The following is a 19195-nucleotide window of genomic DNA, read 5'->3' as shown; positions in this document are numbered from 1 at the left end:
GACCACACATGACTTCAAGATAAGTGATTTTGATAGTTGCATCTACTTCAAAGTCTTTTAGATGTCTAACATTTTTTATGCTAGTCTTGTAATTTCTCCATTAACAACTCATTTTAAACTCTTTTCAACTGGCTTGATGTTTGTAAGCGGAAGGAAGAAGGTGTAATTGGAATATAAGATTGCGTTACTTGGAATATAACTTTCATATATCGATATTTTGGGGCATTGGAGAAAAAACAAGACTCGCTATGGGTCAGATGGGTTCAATCGAGGTTCATTAGAAAGGAAATTAGCATATGGACGTGCAAGATCAAGATGGAAATAGAATGGTCCCTTAAAAAAATTATGAAGCTCAAAGATAGTGCTATTAAGATGATCAAAACTTCAGATTGGGAATAGAAAATAAAATCTGTTTTGGCATGATCCCTGGTTCGAGGATCACCCTATTATTCATAATAGTGTCTTCTCTCATATTCAAATAAGACGGAAATTTCAACTAGCTACTGTCCAACAAGTCAAAAACAGGGAATAGAATAACCTTTTGAGGGGAATTCCAAAATATACGAGGATCCTCAATACTCTGTCTTATTGTCACTTTAATAATTGTGAGAATTCTCGAGTTTGAAGTATTGAAAATGAAAACAAGTTTGACTCATGATTAACATGAAATATTATTCGTGGTAGAGGGGAGGTGGTTCTATGGTCCCATTTAGAGTGGTCCACGAAAGTTATTCTTATACACTAATTCATTTGTGGTTGGTGTTCCGTGAAAGACTTAACACGAGCGATCGAATTAAGAAGTATATGAATATTCTGGATCTCAGTTGCCTTCTTTGTATGGGAAATGAGGAGACCATTGACCATATCTTTGGGAACTTCCCATTTGCTTCCTTACTTTGTGGTAAGTTCTCAACATTAATAAGTCTCCTTAACTTCCCAAAAGAATGGACTAATATAAAGGAAATGACAATTATCAAGACAAAGGGTAATCACTTTAGTTCAAATGTTTTCACGTGCTTCTTTGCAAACATTGTTTATCATATTTGGATGGAGAGGAACGTAAGAGCATTTTTAAGGGTTCGAAATGATATGGAGTTTGTTTGGAATGAGATTATATTTGATGGAAACTCACTAATTTAAATGTGGAGGCGAATTCCCACTTGTGAAAAAAATTGGTTGATTTTTCAAAGATAGAGAAATTGCATATGAGAAAGTCACCCTTACTTCTGTTTTAAGGCGCTCTAAGCTTCGTTATTCATGTCCTTCACTTATATTCTCATTCTAGTTGTGTAACCCCCGAAAAAACCCTTTGTTCGGTTTTGCGAAAAGCTCAAGGTTTGTTCGTTTCAACATTGGTTTGTGTGTCAGGAATTTTTTTAAAATAAAACATTATTTTAAAAGGTTTTGAATAAATCCTGACAACTTTTGAAATTAATTATAAAAATAATTAATTCTGGTTCAAATTTGAATAATCCGGGGGATTTGTCATAACTAAATCATAATTTGATTTTTTTTTAGAAATACACTGTTTAAATTAATTAAAAATATTATTTATTTAAATTAGAGTCGCCAATTGATTTTTGAAAATCAATAAAAAAAATGCATGTGTACAAGCGTATTTAGCTAGAGTGTTTTTTAGTTCGTAGTTTGGTGATACTCAGGAAAAAGTTTTCGCGCTTCATCCTCCATACTCGTTTTTAAAAACGATTTCTACTTATAAATTTGGATTTTGAAAATCGGTTGTATAAAATTTTATTTTAACCAATTATTCTTCCGGTCCTAGGCATGCATATGTTTTAGCGTTATTTAAAATATTATAACAACACTATTTAAATGTTGTTATATGTTGTAGATGGCGTTGATTAAGGAGGAAAATACCTAAAGGACATTAGTTTTTAAAGACATTAAGGTTTAAACATAAATCCCAAATAGGCCCTTGTCAAAATATTTTTGTGGAAACATCCCAAAAATATTTTGAAAATATTTTCTAATTTTTCGGGATATTTAGAAAATGCTTTGAGGTTTCAAAATTACAAAAATAAGTTTGGATTTTGAAAATGAGAACAAAACAGGCCTTAGGACCGGTGTCCTAGGCCATGGGCTCGTTTTCATCGTTCAGGGTCTAGGACCATCGGTCGGACCTATCAGTCCAGGCTAAGAAGCCTTGGTCGAGGTGCTAAGGACTATCGGTCATTGGCTTAGATTATCGGTCGGGGTGTAAAAACCACCAGTCCTAGGTTAGCTCTAGGATAACTTTATTAGTCTTGGGTTTGGGAATTGTCGATCGAGGTCAAGTTTCCTCGGTCCTAAGTTTGACCTCTCGATCGGACCTCTCGGTCCTGAGTGGAGGTCATCAGTCCTAGGTTCAGGAGTTCTTGGTCCTAGGTTTGATCTCTCGGTCGGATGTTAAAAAATCATCTGTCGGACCTTTAGTCCTAGCTAAAAAACCTCGGTGGGACCTCTCGGTCTCGGCTAACAAGCATCGGTCAGACCTCTCGGTCCTAGATTAAGCTTCTCAGTCGGACCTCTCGGTCATCGGTCGGACCTACCGGTTCTCTAGAACATCAAAATTGCAGGTTTTTCAATTTTGATGGAGGCTTGAATTCTTCGATCCAAGGGCCTAGGTAGATTCCCAAAGCTCCCATGAACATTTAGAACATCAAACCAATGTATCAATCGACTTGGGTGATGATCAATTTATTCAAAACAGTTTGTAGCCAACAATCGGGTTTTGGGTTTTTAAGCTGTTTTGAGGTGAAATGAGCTAGCCAGTAGCTTCCTTATATCTCATATACTTGATTGTTATAAAAAAACACTAGTTATTCGTTTGGACCAAATCAAGAACTCAAAATTTTCAATTATTTTGAAATTTTTAATTTTGATCAAACATGATCGGGATTGATCAAACATGATCATGATGAATCAAACATGATTCAAATAGTTATCCAACATCATTACAATCATGTTGTGAATCTTTATGGGCATATATTCTTGATGATTAGCCTAAGAACAAAAAACTCGATTTTTGAATTTTTTATATTCAAATTTGGGTTTTTCTGTTTAAGGTTGATTGATTGATACTAACCTAAATAGAAAGTTTAGAAATGATCCTATGATCGATTTCCAATTCTAAAATTCAACAACCAGATAGTATACAAACTTATGAAAACTAAAATATAAAAATTTCAAATTCAAACTGGAAGTATGAATTAAAGGTGATTGGAAGCATATCAAGGATTGGAGAACACTCCTTAGACCTTATGGAAGATTTTGGGATACCTAGATCCAAGATTTAGAGCTTTATACAAAATTTTCGAAAAATCCAAAGTTTTGAGCTTCAATGGTGGATTTTCAAAATTCTTTGATTCAGGGCTTGAGATGATATATCTTGCCTTCGAAAGTGTTAAGGGAGGCTATTTATAGACTTCCTAAGTTAATGGAGGCTTCAAGTGGATTGAATCAGCTAGAAGCCATTAATGGTGTTTTGGTTGTTCTTCATCCAACTTGTCAAAATATGGGTGAATCATCCTTATTGATGTAGGAGAAATAATCATCGTAGTAGGATGATAATTTCAGCTTTTGAATCAACCAAAATAGTGGACTAACGGCTGAGTTCCACTTTTGGAAAATCAAAGGATGTGATTTCATCTTTATCCCTTCGGCATCACGATGAAGAAGACAATCGGGGCTCAAAACAACTTTGTTTCATGCGCGTTTGGTGATTGTGGGGTGTTCCGTCAGTGGTCCGTCGAGCGTCGATGCATTTCGGGTCGTTTCGTTGCATTTCGGGTTAGTCGATCACATGCTTCTCGGTCGCACGATTCTTCTATTACAACCGCCTAGGCAGGCACGTCTAACGCTGATCCAACATGCGTAATCGCGACTGTAACTTTATTTCCAATTTTTGGCTACACCCGATTGCGATTTTATTTTTTATTAAAACCTTAAGGGTTTGTTTGAAATTGATTTTTCTTTCAACCTTTTGGCTTTACTTTTGATCTTTTTAAATATATAAAATATTAAAATAAATATGACAAATACTTTTGCCATTTTTTTATATATATTAGGGTGAATAAATAATTTTGAGGGATGAAATGAGTACCTCATTTCATCCTAAATTATTTATTTTAATCCCTTGATTTTTTTCTAAAATTATTTTAAAATAAAATGAGTATATAACATTTATCCCAAATAATTTTATTTCTTTGTTTGGTCATTTTTCTTAATTAATTAGATTTTAATTATCACAATAATTAATCTAATTAATCTGATTAATCTAATTAATTAGTTTTTGGCCTTGGGTTAATTTTTTTAATTTTATTTATTCGAAAATAAATCAAAATAATAATTTTAATTTTAAAAATTGGATGTGTAAATTTTTAATGCTTATAGGTTTTTTTATATTTTCATCTTGTTGGTTCATTTTTTTTTTTTGTAAAGGCTTGTTATGCCTGAATCCTGAACTCTTGTAATTCTTTACTCATTTTGAATATTTTTATTTAATAATATTATGTTATTTTTTCCAAAAAAAAACTCTTCAACTATGTCACCTCAGTATAATGAGGATGTCAAGTATTTGTTATGAGCTCCATATTTCATTGCAATTGGTTCCTTTATATATGCAATAGTTTGTACTCGATTAGATTTGACAAATTCAGTAAATGCAGTTAGTAGATATCTGATAAATTCAGGTGAAGAGTATTGGAGAACAGTTTGGTGTATTTTACGTTATTTAATACATTCAACGGATGTTCACCTACAGTTTGAAAGGACTATAAATGAAGTTATCGGCTATGTCGATTCTAATTATGTTGGCGATCTTGACAGAAAAGATGGCTTACATGTTTTTTAGTATTGTCGGTTATACGATTAGTTGAAAAGTTACTCTATAGAGTACAACCGCATTGTCTACTATAGAGGCATAATACATGGTCATTACATAAGCTTGTAAAGAAGCTATTTGGCTTAAAGATCTATTAGGGGAACTCAAGAAGAATTTACAAATGACGACAATCTTTTGTGATAGCAAAGTACTATTTTTCTGACAAAAGATCAGATGTTTCATGAAAGAACTAAGCATATTAATGTACGATATTATTTTGTACGTTATGTTATTGCTCGTCGTGATATTGATGTGAGCAAAATTAGTATTGTTCATAATCATGCTGATATGCCGATGAAGACACTCCCCATTGTTAAGTTTGAACATTGCTCAAACTTAGTTGTCTTGGTTGTTGAGTAAGCCTACGGGGGCTTTTGGAAGAGGTGGAGACTATTATGGTTATTTATATTTTGAAGATCAAATTTTCTTTTGACATACTAGATCCGTGTCAAGGTGAAGATTGTTAAATTATGATGACCCATATTGGTTTTGACCGGGAGATGGGTCTAGGCTCGCGGTGTAATAAAATAAAATCCTAACTAGTTGATATTGGATTCACTAAGCTCATTTATGTGATTTATAAATATATAGTCTTAGTTAGAGTTGTATTAATACACAAATATTTGTCATTATTTTTTTTCTCTCTCTAAATTATAACCTTTTATGTTATTCATATTGAAAAAATTCTTACTTTGTTTGTGGTTTTTTCGTCTTGGGTTTTGATGTAAATCTTGTGTTATTTACATGTTTTTTCTTGATGGATACTCTTCTTGATTTTTACGTAAAACTGATCTTTTCAAAAAATAAATATTAAATTGTTATACATTTAAAAAAAAAAATATTAGTTATTATTTTCAAAAAAATAATTTACAAAATAAAAAATTTAAAAATAAAAATATTCTATTAATAAAAGACCTTTAATAATACAAACTATAATTTGTTAATCGATAAGTTAAACTTGAGAGTAGTTCTCTCCTTTTCAAGGCATGTTTGTGATTTTTTTTAATTCAGTAAAAATCATTTAAAATATATTTTTTTATAAGTGTAAAAATAAAACTTGTATGACATTTCTATTTTAATCTAAAAATGATAAGAAGTTAAAAACGTTTATGGTGACGGTTAGAATTAATTTTTATTTTTAGTACACATAAATTTGACACTTGTAATTATATATATTGCTTATTTTTGTACACTTGTCTATCAAATTAGATTTTTTTTTTATATTTTACACAATATTGACTCCATTTTAAACCTATATGGTGCATTTAGTAAATAGAATTAAAATTGAAGCGATTTAATTCCAACTCCTAGGGTGTGTTTTTGTATAAGAATGACAATTGAAAAGTGTAATTTGGTGATCGATCTGAACCGAGATGACTGGTGTGGTTTTTTCCCGCTTTAACCGGGGATTAGGACGGATCAGAGAAACCCCTAAATATATTGATCGGGATTTGGAACGGGATGATATTTACATGCCTCGCACCGATCCCAGGACCTTACTGATTCAAATTCAGTTATTAGTTTTTTTTTTCACTACAAAACTCTTTTATCTTCCAACATTCACATTATTTTTTTTATTTTTTCTACCTCTTCATCTTCCTATTCTTCTACATGTTCTCTCTTCTACATGTTCTCTCTTCTACTTAAATTGGTTTTTCTTGTGATCTTTTCATCTTTCATACATTTTCTATTGACGATATTTCAGTTTTACTTCTTTTTGGTTATATCTCCCCTACTCTTCAATTTTCAATTTTGATGAGGTTTCAAGTTGGAGATTAACTTAATTTTTTTCTAATATTATTTTGTATAGTATTTTATTAGTTTTTTTATTAATTAATATAAATAACATTGATATCACATATTTTCTCTTGAAATAGGGTTTTCTTCTCTCTTCTCCATGTCGATAATGGAGAAATCCAGAAGGCCGGTCCACTCCCCCAAGTTGATCTTTACATTACGAGCAACTCCATAAGTCGCACTTGGTGCCGAGTTGACTGCTTTAAGCCACCCTTTCTCTTTAGTGTACTTAATCCTCAGTCTTCTCGCCTCCTTTACCTCTAGAAAATTGCAACTGTCCTAGAGAAAGGTCATGATGTAATGCCCTCTGGATTATCAGAGAAACCCCACCATAAGAGAGAGGTGGATCACAGAAAAGAGTTAGTCAAATGTACTAAACCATCGGCGGCGGTTCTTTATCGCATGAAACCTCCCAAATTGGAGGAATCGAAGAGGCAACTGGAGGAGTTTCTCTTCAAAAAGAGAAGTGCGAAGTAGCAAAGACCTCCAAAAGAATGAAGCAATTGGAGGACAAGAAGAGAAGACACTTGGAGTTCGGAGGAAACCGAGTGATAGTAAAACTTCTCCTCCATCAAGAGAGTCGATTTTCCAAAGTTCACAAGGGGCTTGTGAGGCAATACAAAGGCCTTTTCTTAGAGAAGAAACGGGTTGGAAAGTCAGCATGTCGCTCAAAACTTCTATCTTGTGTGGAGACATCATCCAGGCCTACAAGGAGGAAGCGACGAGGACGTCGCCAGATTGAGTGGGGGAGAATGTCACGGCCCATTAGAGTCAAGACCCAATCCAGGGGATGTCGAGGCTCATTAAGGTCTGGGCCTGATAGTGCGCTAATCTTCTTAGCCCAAAAGGAGGCCAATTTACCTAAGTAGGCCCAATGAATCTTCTAATTAAGGAAGAGATTAGAAGATATTTTAATTAAGGAAGGAATTAGAAGATATATTCTAATCAAGGAAGGGATTAGAAGATATATTCTAATTAAGGTAGAGATTACAAGAGATATTCTAAATTAGGTAGGGATATTCTTGTTATGGAAGGGATATCCTAAATTAGTATAATTAAGTTGTAATTAGAATGCAATTCCTAATTTAATACGTGTAAGCCCTATAAATACCCTGAATGTATTCCATTGTAATCATCAAGTATTTGAGTAATATAATACTATTCTTTGTAGGAGTTACTCTCTTTCTAGAATTTTTGTGTCAATTATATTAAACGTCGAGTGTTACGTCGAGTAAGGCTGACTAGTTACTCGTTCTTGAGAAGATCGTAACTAGTGCCGCACGGATCGTCAGTGAAAAGACTGAGCCCGTGACAATGTCTTCTTCTTTCCTAACATTTGTTGCATTTAATCATTTTCGGTTTTAAGTCAGTTTTGTTATTTTGTTTCTTTTATATTTTTGGTTTCGGTGCATAGCAGGAAAACTCTGTTCCCGATCCGGCAGGGATGGTTTATATTTAAAATCTCCGTCGAGGATCGGAGCGGGATTGGTAGATTCGAAGCGGGGATGGTTTATATTTAAAATTCTTGAAGAGGATCGGGACGGTGACGGTAGATTTAGAGTTGGGTTGGTAATGTTATTCAAATAATAATTCATTTTCAACCCAAAAACTCATTTTTAAACTCAAAAGAATATTTTTGAAATATTCTTTTATAAACCAACTTTTTAACTTTTTTTTAATATTAAATATGTATTTATCAACTTTACAAACTAAACTCAAATATTTTTTTAAACTCATCCCATTAAAAAAATTATGATAAAATTAATTATAAATTAATAATTTAAATAAAAACATAAACATATCAAAAAAAATTATAAAAAATTTAAATATACATAAATTATATTAAAAAAATTAAACATATAAAAACATTATATAAAAAAAATTAAACATTAAAAATATTATATAAAAAATTAAACATATACAGAAATTAAACATTTACAAAAATTAAACCTATACAAAAAAAACATATTAAAAAAATTAAATACATAAAATTAACCTAGTCTAACAATTAGAGGACTAATTTAAAAAAAAAACTTTATGAATAGTGTAAATGCACATTTGCTTTTTGTGAAGTGAGAAAAATGGTGGAAGACTGTAAATGGGTTTTGAAAATATGAGAAAGCAATTGGGTTAGAAATGGTCTAAGAAGAGACTTAAGATCATTTGATTTTTTAGATGTTTTGAAAGAAAAATGAACATTTTTAGATAACTTGATTTGATATTTAGTCTGATTGTTTTATTCTCCATGTAACTTTAAAAAATTATGTACACTTCATTCACAAAGATATATTATAGATTTTTTTTTTTTATATTTTACAATTTTAACTATTCTCGTTTAATTTATATGAAATTTTCGCATATCAAAATCAACTGCGAAAGTATAATGATATAAATTAACAATAATCAAAATTAACTTATTCAAATAAACACATTATAATTTAGATTATAAATAAACCAAACAACCTAAATAATGATAATAAGTCTCTTCAAACTAAATTAAATATTATGAATGATAACATTATCTTAACTAAATACTCATCTATTAATTATTTTTATTCTCAATCATTACATTTATCAATCTCATTTCTATTATCATCTTTAGTATTCTTTCTATTTTTTTACCAAAACTGTCAAGTTTCTTCCAATAAATTCTCGTAGCAGAATCAAACTTGAGATAAATTATTTATACTCGAGCTAGCTCAATAAGTTTTCAATTATAGGTCTGAAGATATGAACTATTTTTAAAACAATTTTTTAAATGAGATTTTTTCATACAAATTTTTCTGACATACAAGATCCTTATTTACTTAAGCACTTAGCAATCCTAAAACTTAAATGCAAGGAACTGATAAAGTGATTGCTGCAAATGGAAGGAAAACTAATGTAAGAAACAAAGTTACCATTAATGCTTCTAGATTTCTCATTACCTTTACCTAATAACAAGAAGTTTTTCAAATAAGTTCCACTATAGTCTGACTGGTTTTTCAAGAACTGCAGACAAAGAAGCCTTTGATTTCATCTTCTTCTCCCCCACAACCCATTTCAGTTTCTTATACCCAAATCTTTCAATCAAACTAATCAATTCACTCTTCTTATCATCACTAGCAAAATCAAAGCTGTCCAACCAAAACAATCCTCCAGCCCTTAGAACTCTGTCCACATCGAACATTAAGAACTCAAGCTTCTTCGAACTACTCTCACCAACATCCAAAACACTAACAACATGTACTAAATCAAACACATTGTCATAGAAAGGAAACCTTTGATCCAAACTCGTGTACAAAGGAAATAAACCTCTTGAAGCCATGAATATGCTAAACGGACCTTCATTGTTTAAAGTAGATGTGATTACAGTCACATTCTTCTCAGCCATTTTAGCTGCAAATGTTGCAGACCCACCACCAAGATCTAACCCTGTTCTTATTCCACCCCTATTGCTGCCTAATGCAAGCACATCATCAATTAGGAAACCATTCTTCCCTCTGGTTTTACTTAAATGATCAAAACAGTCATTATTATTACAGTTGTTCACCTTAGGAATTGACTTGGAAAAGCATCTTCTTCTGGGTAAAGGTTCACATCCTTTGAGAATCAGTTTCTCCCCAAAGCTCCAGTCATCAGGGCATGGCTTATTAACCTTGTAATTCATGAACTGAGATAGCGAATCCATTGATTTCTCACAGAAATGACCGACAGAGGATACCATCTCTTTAATCCCAGTTTTTGAATCTTTCCCCAATGGAAGCTGATATCGTTGGAGAAAGAGATTAAGCTCTTTTGCTAATTTGGGTTGGGTAAGATCGATGTTTTCAAAGCCGATGAACTGTTTTTCCATCTGGGCAAGCTTCTTTTGGGAAGAATCGATCTCTCTGAGGATCAACGACACTTGTTCGGAGATTATAGAGATGTTGTTAGGGGAATGGTAGTTGTGAATCTTTGGGGTTGATGTGAATGCATATAGAGCAAATAGGTTGGTTATAAGAACAAAGAAGAGCATTACGAGATTCAAAGCAGATGAACAGATAGTAGCTTTCTTAAATCGAGCTGTTCCGTCGCCTATTTTCAGTGAAACTGAACCCATCGCCATTTATGCTAGATTTCAATCGAAAAGAGAATTTAGAACTTGGGAAGAAGAAGAAGACGACCTAATTAGGGAGGCAGCAACTTCAATGAGCGGAAACTTGTCCGTTGGAAATATTGCCATGTTTTGGTCTCATTTTATTTGGAGTTGTTAAAGCACATTTATCACCCTTATTTTATTTTAGGAATTTTTTTTTTAAATTAATATCTTTTTTCAATCTTTTGAAAATTTCATTTAAATCCAAATATAAAATTATGATGACATCTAAGTGAGAATCTAACGTAGTATTTGGTTTAAAAAAAATTATTCTGACTTAAACTACCTAATTATTTATATATATATATAAATATAAATTATGCTTAAAGTAAAAAAAATAGCACAATAATCTACGTCATTAGTCATTAAGATATTTTTTTCTTACTTTCATTTTCCGTACTTTCTCTTTCTTAATTAAATTTTAAATATATTTTATCTTATATTTTTTTTTCTTAATTATTTTTTAATTAATAAAAAAATTATATATATATATAATCTAAGTTATTAGTTATTTTTTCTCTCCTCTTTCTTACTCTCTTTTTTTAATTAAATTTTAGATTTTAAAAATTTTAAATATATTTTTCTTTTCTAATTATTTTCTCCCTCAACAATTTTATATATATATATATTCTTATTAATCATAATATATATATATATTATAAATTATTATATTAAATGTAGTTACCTTAACTATATATATTATTATTATTATTTCAACAATCTTAAGTGGACTATCGGTTAAAGTATTCACATTTTATGTTTGAGACTAGGGTTCGATTCCCAAAAACATGTAAATTTTTTAAGAATGTATTATTGACTATAATATATGGTGACGCAACTTTTAAATAAATGACAGTGTGAGGTCAGAATTAGTAATTGGTTTGACGAGCATTTGAAAGTGTGAAGTCGAAATTAGTGGTTGGTTTGACGAACATTTGAAAGTGTGAGGTCACGAGATGAAGGTCGGGTGATGGGTGGTTTGTCGAGTGTGAGGTTGTAATTATTTATTAGTTTGGCGAGCATTTGAAAGTGTGAGGTCACGAGATGTAAGTCGAACGGTGGGTGGTTTGTCGAGTGTGAGGTCGGAATTAGTGGTTGATTTGGCGAGCATCATTTGAAAGTGTGAGGTCACGAGATGGAGGTCGGACGGAGGGTGGTTTGTCGAGTGTTAGGTCGGAATTAGTGGTTGATTTGGCGAGCATCATTTGAAAGTGTGAGGTCACGAGATGGAGGTCGGGTGGTGAGTGGTTTGTCGAGTGTGAGTTCGAAATTAGTTGTTGGTTTGTCGAGTATTTGAAAGTGTGAGGTAACGAGATGGAGGTCGGGTTGTGGGTGGTTTGTCGAGTGTGAGGTCGGGTTGTGGGTGGTTTGTCGAGTGTGAGGTCGGAATTAGTTGTTGGTTTAGCGAGCATTTGAAAGTGTGAGGTCACGAGATGGAGGTCAGGTGATGGGTGATTTTTTGAGTGTGAGGTCGGAATTATTGGTTAATTTGGCGAGAATTTGAAAGTGTGTGATCACGAGATGGAGGTCAGGTGGGAGGTTTGTCGAGTGTGAGATCGAAATTAAGTGTTTGAGTTTGACGAGAGATAAAAAATGTGTAATCAATTAAGCTCGACTAAGATTGGTGGGTGGTTCCCCGGAGGAATAAAAAAAATAGATGAAAAAGTGTGAGTCACATGATGATGGTCACTTAAGGGGTTAAGTGGGGTATCGAAAGGATAAAATATATGTTAACATTAAGTTTAAGATTAAACTTAACTTTTACAAACTAAAATCAAATTTAAATTAATTAGATTTGAATAATATTAATTTATTTAAAATATTTATAAATAAATAATATTTTAAATATATTTTTCGTGTACATTTAGACGGGGTTAAAGCATGCATTTGCACGGAATTAATGCTAGTTGAGTTAACGTAACTTCTTATTTAATTCACAATCCAAAATTATTACTAATTTGTATTAGTTATTTTTGATTGAATTAAGTTCGAATATATTAAGATTATCCAAATAAAAATATATTTTCAATTTATTTTCTAGATTGTTATTACACCTAATATATTATGATATATTTTTTTTATTTTATTTTCATCACTTAAACAATTCTATTTTTTCTGAATATTTTATATAAAAAATAAAAATCATCAATTAAACAATCAGATTTTGTTTCTCAGTAAATATCCACGTTAACTAAAATAGTTTTAAAAAAAAATAATGAAAACTATAAACAATAATTTATAAAATATAAAAAAAAAATCATTAAATAATTAAATAATTAAATTGAATTATCCAAATCATACTAAATTCAATATAAATTCAAGTATTAATGTTTGAAAATTAAATAAATATAATTGGATTTAACATGAATGGAATATAACCGAATTTAACCTTAATAAAAATTATTTAAAAATATCATATTAAATTAGTTTTATTTAATATTTATTAAATAATTATTTATATTAACTTTTTATCATAAAAATAATCATATTTAAATAAAAAATAATTAATTTAAATAAATTAAAAAATTTATAAAGAAAATAATATTTAAATTATTGACTTATTAATATTTTTTTATGCCCTCTTTTTTCTTTTTCTTATTATTTTTTTATTGAATTATTAATATTTTTTTTAGTTTTATTACTTATAAATGTTTATCTAATATTTCTATTCTCACGGTTAATTATTTTTTCTCCGTGACTAATTATTAATAAATTAATTTTTTCACTCATATTTTTTTTTTGATAAATTCATAATTCATTATTAATAGAGATATTAATTAGGGTTTATGATTTAGAATTTAGGGTTTAAGATTTAGAGTTTAGGATTTAGAGTTTAAATAAATTAATTAGTGAGAGAGAAAGAGAGATAAATTAATTAATTCGTAGAAGAGGTAGAAAGAGAAATTAATTAATAAGAGCAAGTGCATGAGTTACTCTAAACACAATCATCTATGCTATATTAGATTTTTTTTAAAAAAAAACTTCAAAAAAGACCATACATCAGTTAATCTAAACATTAATTCTAAAATAGAAAATTCTAAAATTTTGACTCTCCTAGTTTAAATTTAACATATCAAATACAAATTTTTTAATAATTTTTTCTCTCTCCTCTCTCTTCTATAATTTTTTAATAATTCTTTCTTTCTCATTTCTCTTCTCTACCATTCTTTCTCTCTCCTCTCTCTCTCTTATTATAATAATACATTTTGGAGAGAATGAATATTTTATAATTTTGTAGGATAGAATTGTAAAATTTAGAGTAGCTGATATATTGACCCGTTAAAATTTGATATGCTAAAGTAAGTTTATGTTGTTTTAATGTATTTTAGATAATCAGATTTAGAGTAGCCGATGCAGTTGCTCTAAGAGAAGAGAGAATATTCCGTGTTTAAATAGAATATTCTATTTCCCCGTACCAGCGTTCCCTATCATTACTATATATATATATATATATATATTAATTTAAATATTATTTTTTTTATAAATTTTTTAATTTATTTTTATTAATTATTTTTTATTTAAATATGATTATTTTAGGATAAAAAGTTAATATAAATAATTATTTAATAAATATTAAATAAAACTAATTTAATATGGTATTTTTAAATAATTTTTATTAATACTTTAAAATATTAATTATTCTTATAAATATATACATATATATTTAAATATCAAAACAAAAATAATTAATGTATTTTATTATATTTTAAATTAAAGATTAATATATTTAACATTTTTTTTATCTATTTGTATTGATATATTAAAACTATGAATTTTTTTTATAAATATATATAACAATAAATCTAAATATAATATTTTATTATTATTATATATTCTTACATCAAAATAAAATAATGTATGTATTTAACATTATAATTTATTATATTTTAAATTATTAATAAATATAATTATTTTAATTTATAATTTTATTGTAACTAACCTATTTGATCCATTGTTACTTGAGTTAGTTAACTTTAAATATATATATATATATATATATATATATATATATATATATATATATATATATATATATATATATATATAATTTAGTTGAGTGTTTAAATAATAACTTGAAAATTATGGATAAAATAATTTTGAATAAATGTAAATTTTATTTTTTTTAATTAAATAAAAAAATATTATATTAAATTAAAAATTACAAAAAGTAGGATAACATCATATTTGTAAGTAGAAAAAATATTGTTATGGATAAACTTCAGCCTATCCAAGTCCTTACATAGATTTTGCTTATAATTACGAAGACATTATTTTGAACAATTCTCAAATACTTTATTAAAAACAACTCTATCCAATTAAATTAGTTATATGGTTTTAGTCTTTTATATTTCAATTTAAGAATGCTTGTAATGTAACCATTTTAGTTGATTGATTTTTATTTTTGTTGTTGACTCCAATTAATTTATTTATGATAAATCAAATTATTTATATGGAAAAATTATGTAGGTATATCTGAAAAAAAAAATATATAAATCACAATTTTATAAGATATTTTTATATAATATATATTATAGCATATTAAAATTTTATATTATTATAAAAATAAATTTAAAACTTTATAAAATTTAAATATATATGAATGTTATATATAATTGTGGTTATTAATGTTCGAGACAAAATATACATACACAAATCCCAGCCAAACCCAAAAAAAAAAACCCACTAAACCGGATAATTCATAAATAAAATTCTAGGTCAAACCGAAAAAAAATCGTCGCCAAACATTTGTATAAGACATTACTCATGATGCTAGCATAATCCCTATCGACATACACTCATTTTAACTTAAAAATATACCTCAAAATGTGAATCAACAATTAAACAGTCAGGCAAACAAATAGTGGCATATTAAAAATAGTGAATGAAACACTACCATACAAACATACTTCATCAAGAGGATTATTTGAAAGGGGGCAAATTTTTAGTAAAACAAAATAGCAGTTCTAGCTCAAACCCAGAACGATAACATCAATTTGACAGTGTCAACTTTTGCAAAGGGAAACAACAAATCAATTCAATTAATATTTCTTTTTCTGTTTTTTTTCCTCAAAATCAAGTAAAACAAAAATATACAAGATGACACAATAACCTTCAACCTGTAATTTCCCTATCAAACTTCATTCGCTTTGAGGCTTGAACCTCTCGCTGTGGCTGGGGTGATGGTTCGTGCTGAAATGCACAATTAGCTCCATGCCTACATCCTCTTGAACTATTGAAAAACATACAAGGTTTCATGATCTTATGCTTTGAAGAATCCCTAGGTTTGTGGTTTGAAAATTCATGAGTAGGCCCAACTTGATGACTCTGACTCTGGCGGTTACCAAATTGTGGTGGAGGAGGAAGAGGAGCATTATCTGTTGTTCTTTCCCCACCATGCTGCTGAATCAAGCTCTTATAATAGTTCATGTCTTTAGCTAAAGGAGCCGATGGACCAATGTTAGAAATTGGTCCCACTCTGTTAGAAGGAATCTGGTAAAAGGGCGCAGCAGGTTCATTCCTGTTAACCTGCACTTGATTTTGATTCGGATTTGGATCCGATAATTGAATCCTAGGGTTGGGCGGATTTTGCAAATTAGTTGTGGCTCGATGATCAGCAAGCAGATTTTCCATTGTTTTTGGATCGTTAAGAATCTTAACAAGCAAATCATGGTCAATAAGACTTTGGTCGCCACTTGGCATTATGGAAGTTAGGGCATTATAAGCAGCAGTCACAACATCGGGTTCAGAAGTAGATGCGATTCCATTATTATTGGTGGGATTGAAACGATTTGTTGAATCGTTAATGAGTGGCGTGTCCACAATTGCCTCTTCATCTTCTATGGGAGTGATGGGGATAAGGGGTGTGTTCTTGTCGTTGAGTGGAAAGTCGTCCATGTTTAGCAATGGAGAAGGACTGGCATCAAAATTTGTTAGATGTTAGATAAGAAAAAAACAAAATATTAGTTCTAGAGATTCAAACAAGTTTTTTTTATGTAAGAAGAATTACTCGGGAGGGACAGAGGATGGACGAGGATATATTGCTTCTAGGACTCTCATCTCGCGTTGATTTTGTACTTCCACTTCTTGACTTTCTTCTCCCGAAACCATTAGCCAATTTTGGTCCAACATGAACTGAAAAAATATATTGAAGCATGACTGTTAGAAAACTATCCATCAATGACAAAAAAGTTAATGAGATGCATCTAGAGCTATAAACAATTGACATTTTCGCTATCCTATGGATTCGTTTGTAAACATAAATTCATTTTTTGGTCTCATCTGTGTTCTCATCCAGCCACACATTTTTCTACCAAATATAAATATTTTTTTTCCTCAATCCAACCACAACTATTGTTGTTTCAAGATGGGATTATGTATCACCAACATTTAAATGAGCAAGATTAACATTTGAAATGGGATCTTCACGAATCACTAGCATGTCCACTTGGTTTGTAAGGAATCAAACAAACACTCTACATAGCCAATCTATTCCATATACAACTTCATAGTAAGAGGTACAAGAAAAATCATGTCTCAAAATCACACCAACTGTGGTTTTGAATAATCATATGGGATAAGCATTTGATTGTCGAAAAATGGATGAAAACTTCTAAAAATGGCTCAAATAACATTGTACATTCGTTCATGTTATGATGTTCTTAAATTATGTATACACAATATTTGCAGCTTTTTCTAAAACTTTGGCTAAAATTAAAGCAATTTGAGCCATTTTTAAAAGTTCAAGAAGCAAAACATGTTACTTTTGAGGAGAAGCATCTTATAAACTCAGCAGAGCTTGAAATAACTCTTCTAAGTAATAGAGGGAAATTGACATCAAAAGTTTCAAAAGGTAGCCCCTAGCATATATAAGAAGATCTATAATTAATCATTGCATTAAGGGTTTCATTGTTTCAAGAATTAAACATGTTTCAACAGTCCATGCTTGGCCATATCCATCTCTACAAAAAAGAAATGTTGAATACAAAATTCCCATTCACTTACTTTGGGAGGACACCTCCATTTAATAACAGGAATTTGGGACAGTTTATTGTTTATCAAGCTAGTTGAATGAGTTCCTTCAAATCCAGGAGGCAAATTCTCATCAGATCCTGTTCCAATTGATTGTTGATGCCATAGTGACTTTGCTTGAAGATTATCTTCACCACTTACCAACCCTATTTGAGATGGAGAATCATCTGATAAAAACAGCTTCACCTGTTGAAATAATCACAACTAATAAGTTCATTCTCATTATTTGAAATGACCTGTTCTAATCAAACAAACCGGATGGATAGTTGTGATGATTTCGAAATAGTAGATTTAACAAAAAAAAAAAAACATTACCTGACATAGATTAAGGTCAGAAGCCCAGGAAACCCTTTTTGATTTCTGCAAACCACGCATGTTTATAGATTTGTATATCCGATTAGATGATATTTCTTAGAATCTATATATCGTATTGAATCAAAGAAGATAACTTCTTTTACTGGGTGATTCTTAAAGGACCCTAATCTCTTGGTCTCTGATTCTAACACGATCTAGAAAGAAGATAAGGGAAATAAGCTATCCAAAACCATTAAATACAACATAAATACATTGAGGTCGGAAATGGGTCCGACGACGATGGTGGATAAATGAGAAATTCTGAACAAAAGTTGAGAAATTGAAAGAAACCCTAGTTCGTCTCTGGTGACTCGAGTCTTTGCCCCTTTTTTCTCACTTCACACGTACTCCATCTCTCTCTCTCTCTCTAAATGGGTAATGAACTTCAGCTACGTGTTATACACGTTCGATATTTTTCGCGTAACTTTCGTGGTTTTGGGTAGTAATAAATCAAATAATTTGTATTTTATTCATTTTTTTATTGAAAAAATGTTGGATATACCAAATTTAACAAGTGTTTGTTAGATTTTTTAAAATAATCAAACACGATAAAATAATAACAGATGAACTCTATTAATTTAATAATTATATTATTTAATTTATTAATTAAAATAATTAAATTTAATTTAATTTATTTTTAAAAAATATTATTTTATCATTGCATATTATTTTTAGTTGGGAGTTCAAGTTTTGATTTCAAACTTGGTAGAAATAAAAGTTTAAAAGAAAAGGAGTAGATTAAAAAGAAAAATACAATGTAATGATTACATGGAGAAAAATTAATATTGTTATAATTTTTACTTTTAATAATTATGACAGAATTTTACTAAAATATGGATGAATTTACAAAATGAGCACAACTGTTGACAATGTCTATAATATTTGTGGGTCGGTTTTAGGTAATGTAAATTGGATACAAGGTATGCGAAACTCAAACTCGATTTTCAATCCCCGATTATATTAATGTAAAAAATAAAATGTATTTAATGTGACTTTTCAAATAACTAATCGTTACA

General features: G+C 29.9%; 2 protein-coding genes across 2 annotated transcripts; both read right to left on the bottom strand.

The window, feature by feature from the left end:
* Positions 1-9558: 9558 nt before the first annotated feature.
* Positions 9559-10838, bottom strand: LOC124931326 (probable methyltransferase At1g29790). The gene has a single exon (XM_047471765.1). It carries the CDS (start codon positions 10764-10766, stop codon positions 9645-9647), a length of 1122 nt encoding a protein of 373 aa, XP_047327721.1. The 5' UTR covers positions 10767-10838; the 3' UTR covers positions 9559-9644.
* A 4923-nt stretch (positions 10839-15761) lies between these two features.
* On the bottom strand, positions 15762-18537 carry LOC124931097 (zinc finger CCCH domain-containing protein 6-like). The gene is made up of 4 exons (XM_047471487.1): positions 18141-18537; positions 17799-18011; positions 16804-16928; positions 15762-16710 (listed from the first exon to the last, which is right to left on the bottom strand). The coding sequence occupies exons 1-4, from the start codon at positions 18198-18200 to the stop codon at positions 15909-15911; spliced, it is 1200 nt and encodes a 399-aa protein (XP_047327443.1). The 5' UTR covers positions 18201-18537; the 3' UTR covers positions 15762-15908.
* Between the last annotated feature and the right edge of the window lie 658 nt (positions 18538-19195).

The sequence above is a fragment of the Impatiens glandulifera genome, chromosome 3 (assembly GCF_907164915.1).
Source record: "Impatiens glandulifera chromosome 3, dImpGla2.1, whole genome shotgun sequence".
Taxonomy (NCBI): domain Eukaryota; kingdom Viridiplantae; phylum Streptophyta; class Magnoliopsida; order Ericales; family Balsaminaceae; genus Impatiens; species Impatiens glandulifera.
Note: the sequence above shows the minus strand (reverse complement) of the source record. Positions and strands in the feature narration are given on the sequence as shown.

Excerpts from the sequence above, each read along its gene's own strand:
- LOC124931097 (XM_047471487.1), bottom strand. The coding sequence starts at position 18,200 with ATGCGTGGTTTGCAGAAATCAAAAAGGGTTTCCTGGGCTTCTGACCTT. Across the intron at positions 18,012-18,140 it reads CTGACCTTAATCTATGTCAG|GTGAAGCTGTTTTTATCAGA; the intron begins GTAATGTTTTTT and ends TTATTTCAACAG. Across the intron at positions 16,929-17,798 it reads AATGGAGGTGTCCTCCCAAA|TTCATGTTGGACCAAAATTG; the intron begins GTAAGTGAATGG and ends ATATTTTTTCAG.
- LOC124931326 (XM_047471765.1), bottom strand. The coding sequence starts at position 10,766 with ATGGCGATGGGTTCAGTTTCACTGAAAATAGGCGACGGAACAGCTCGA.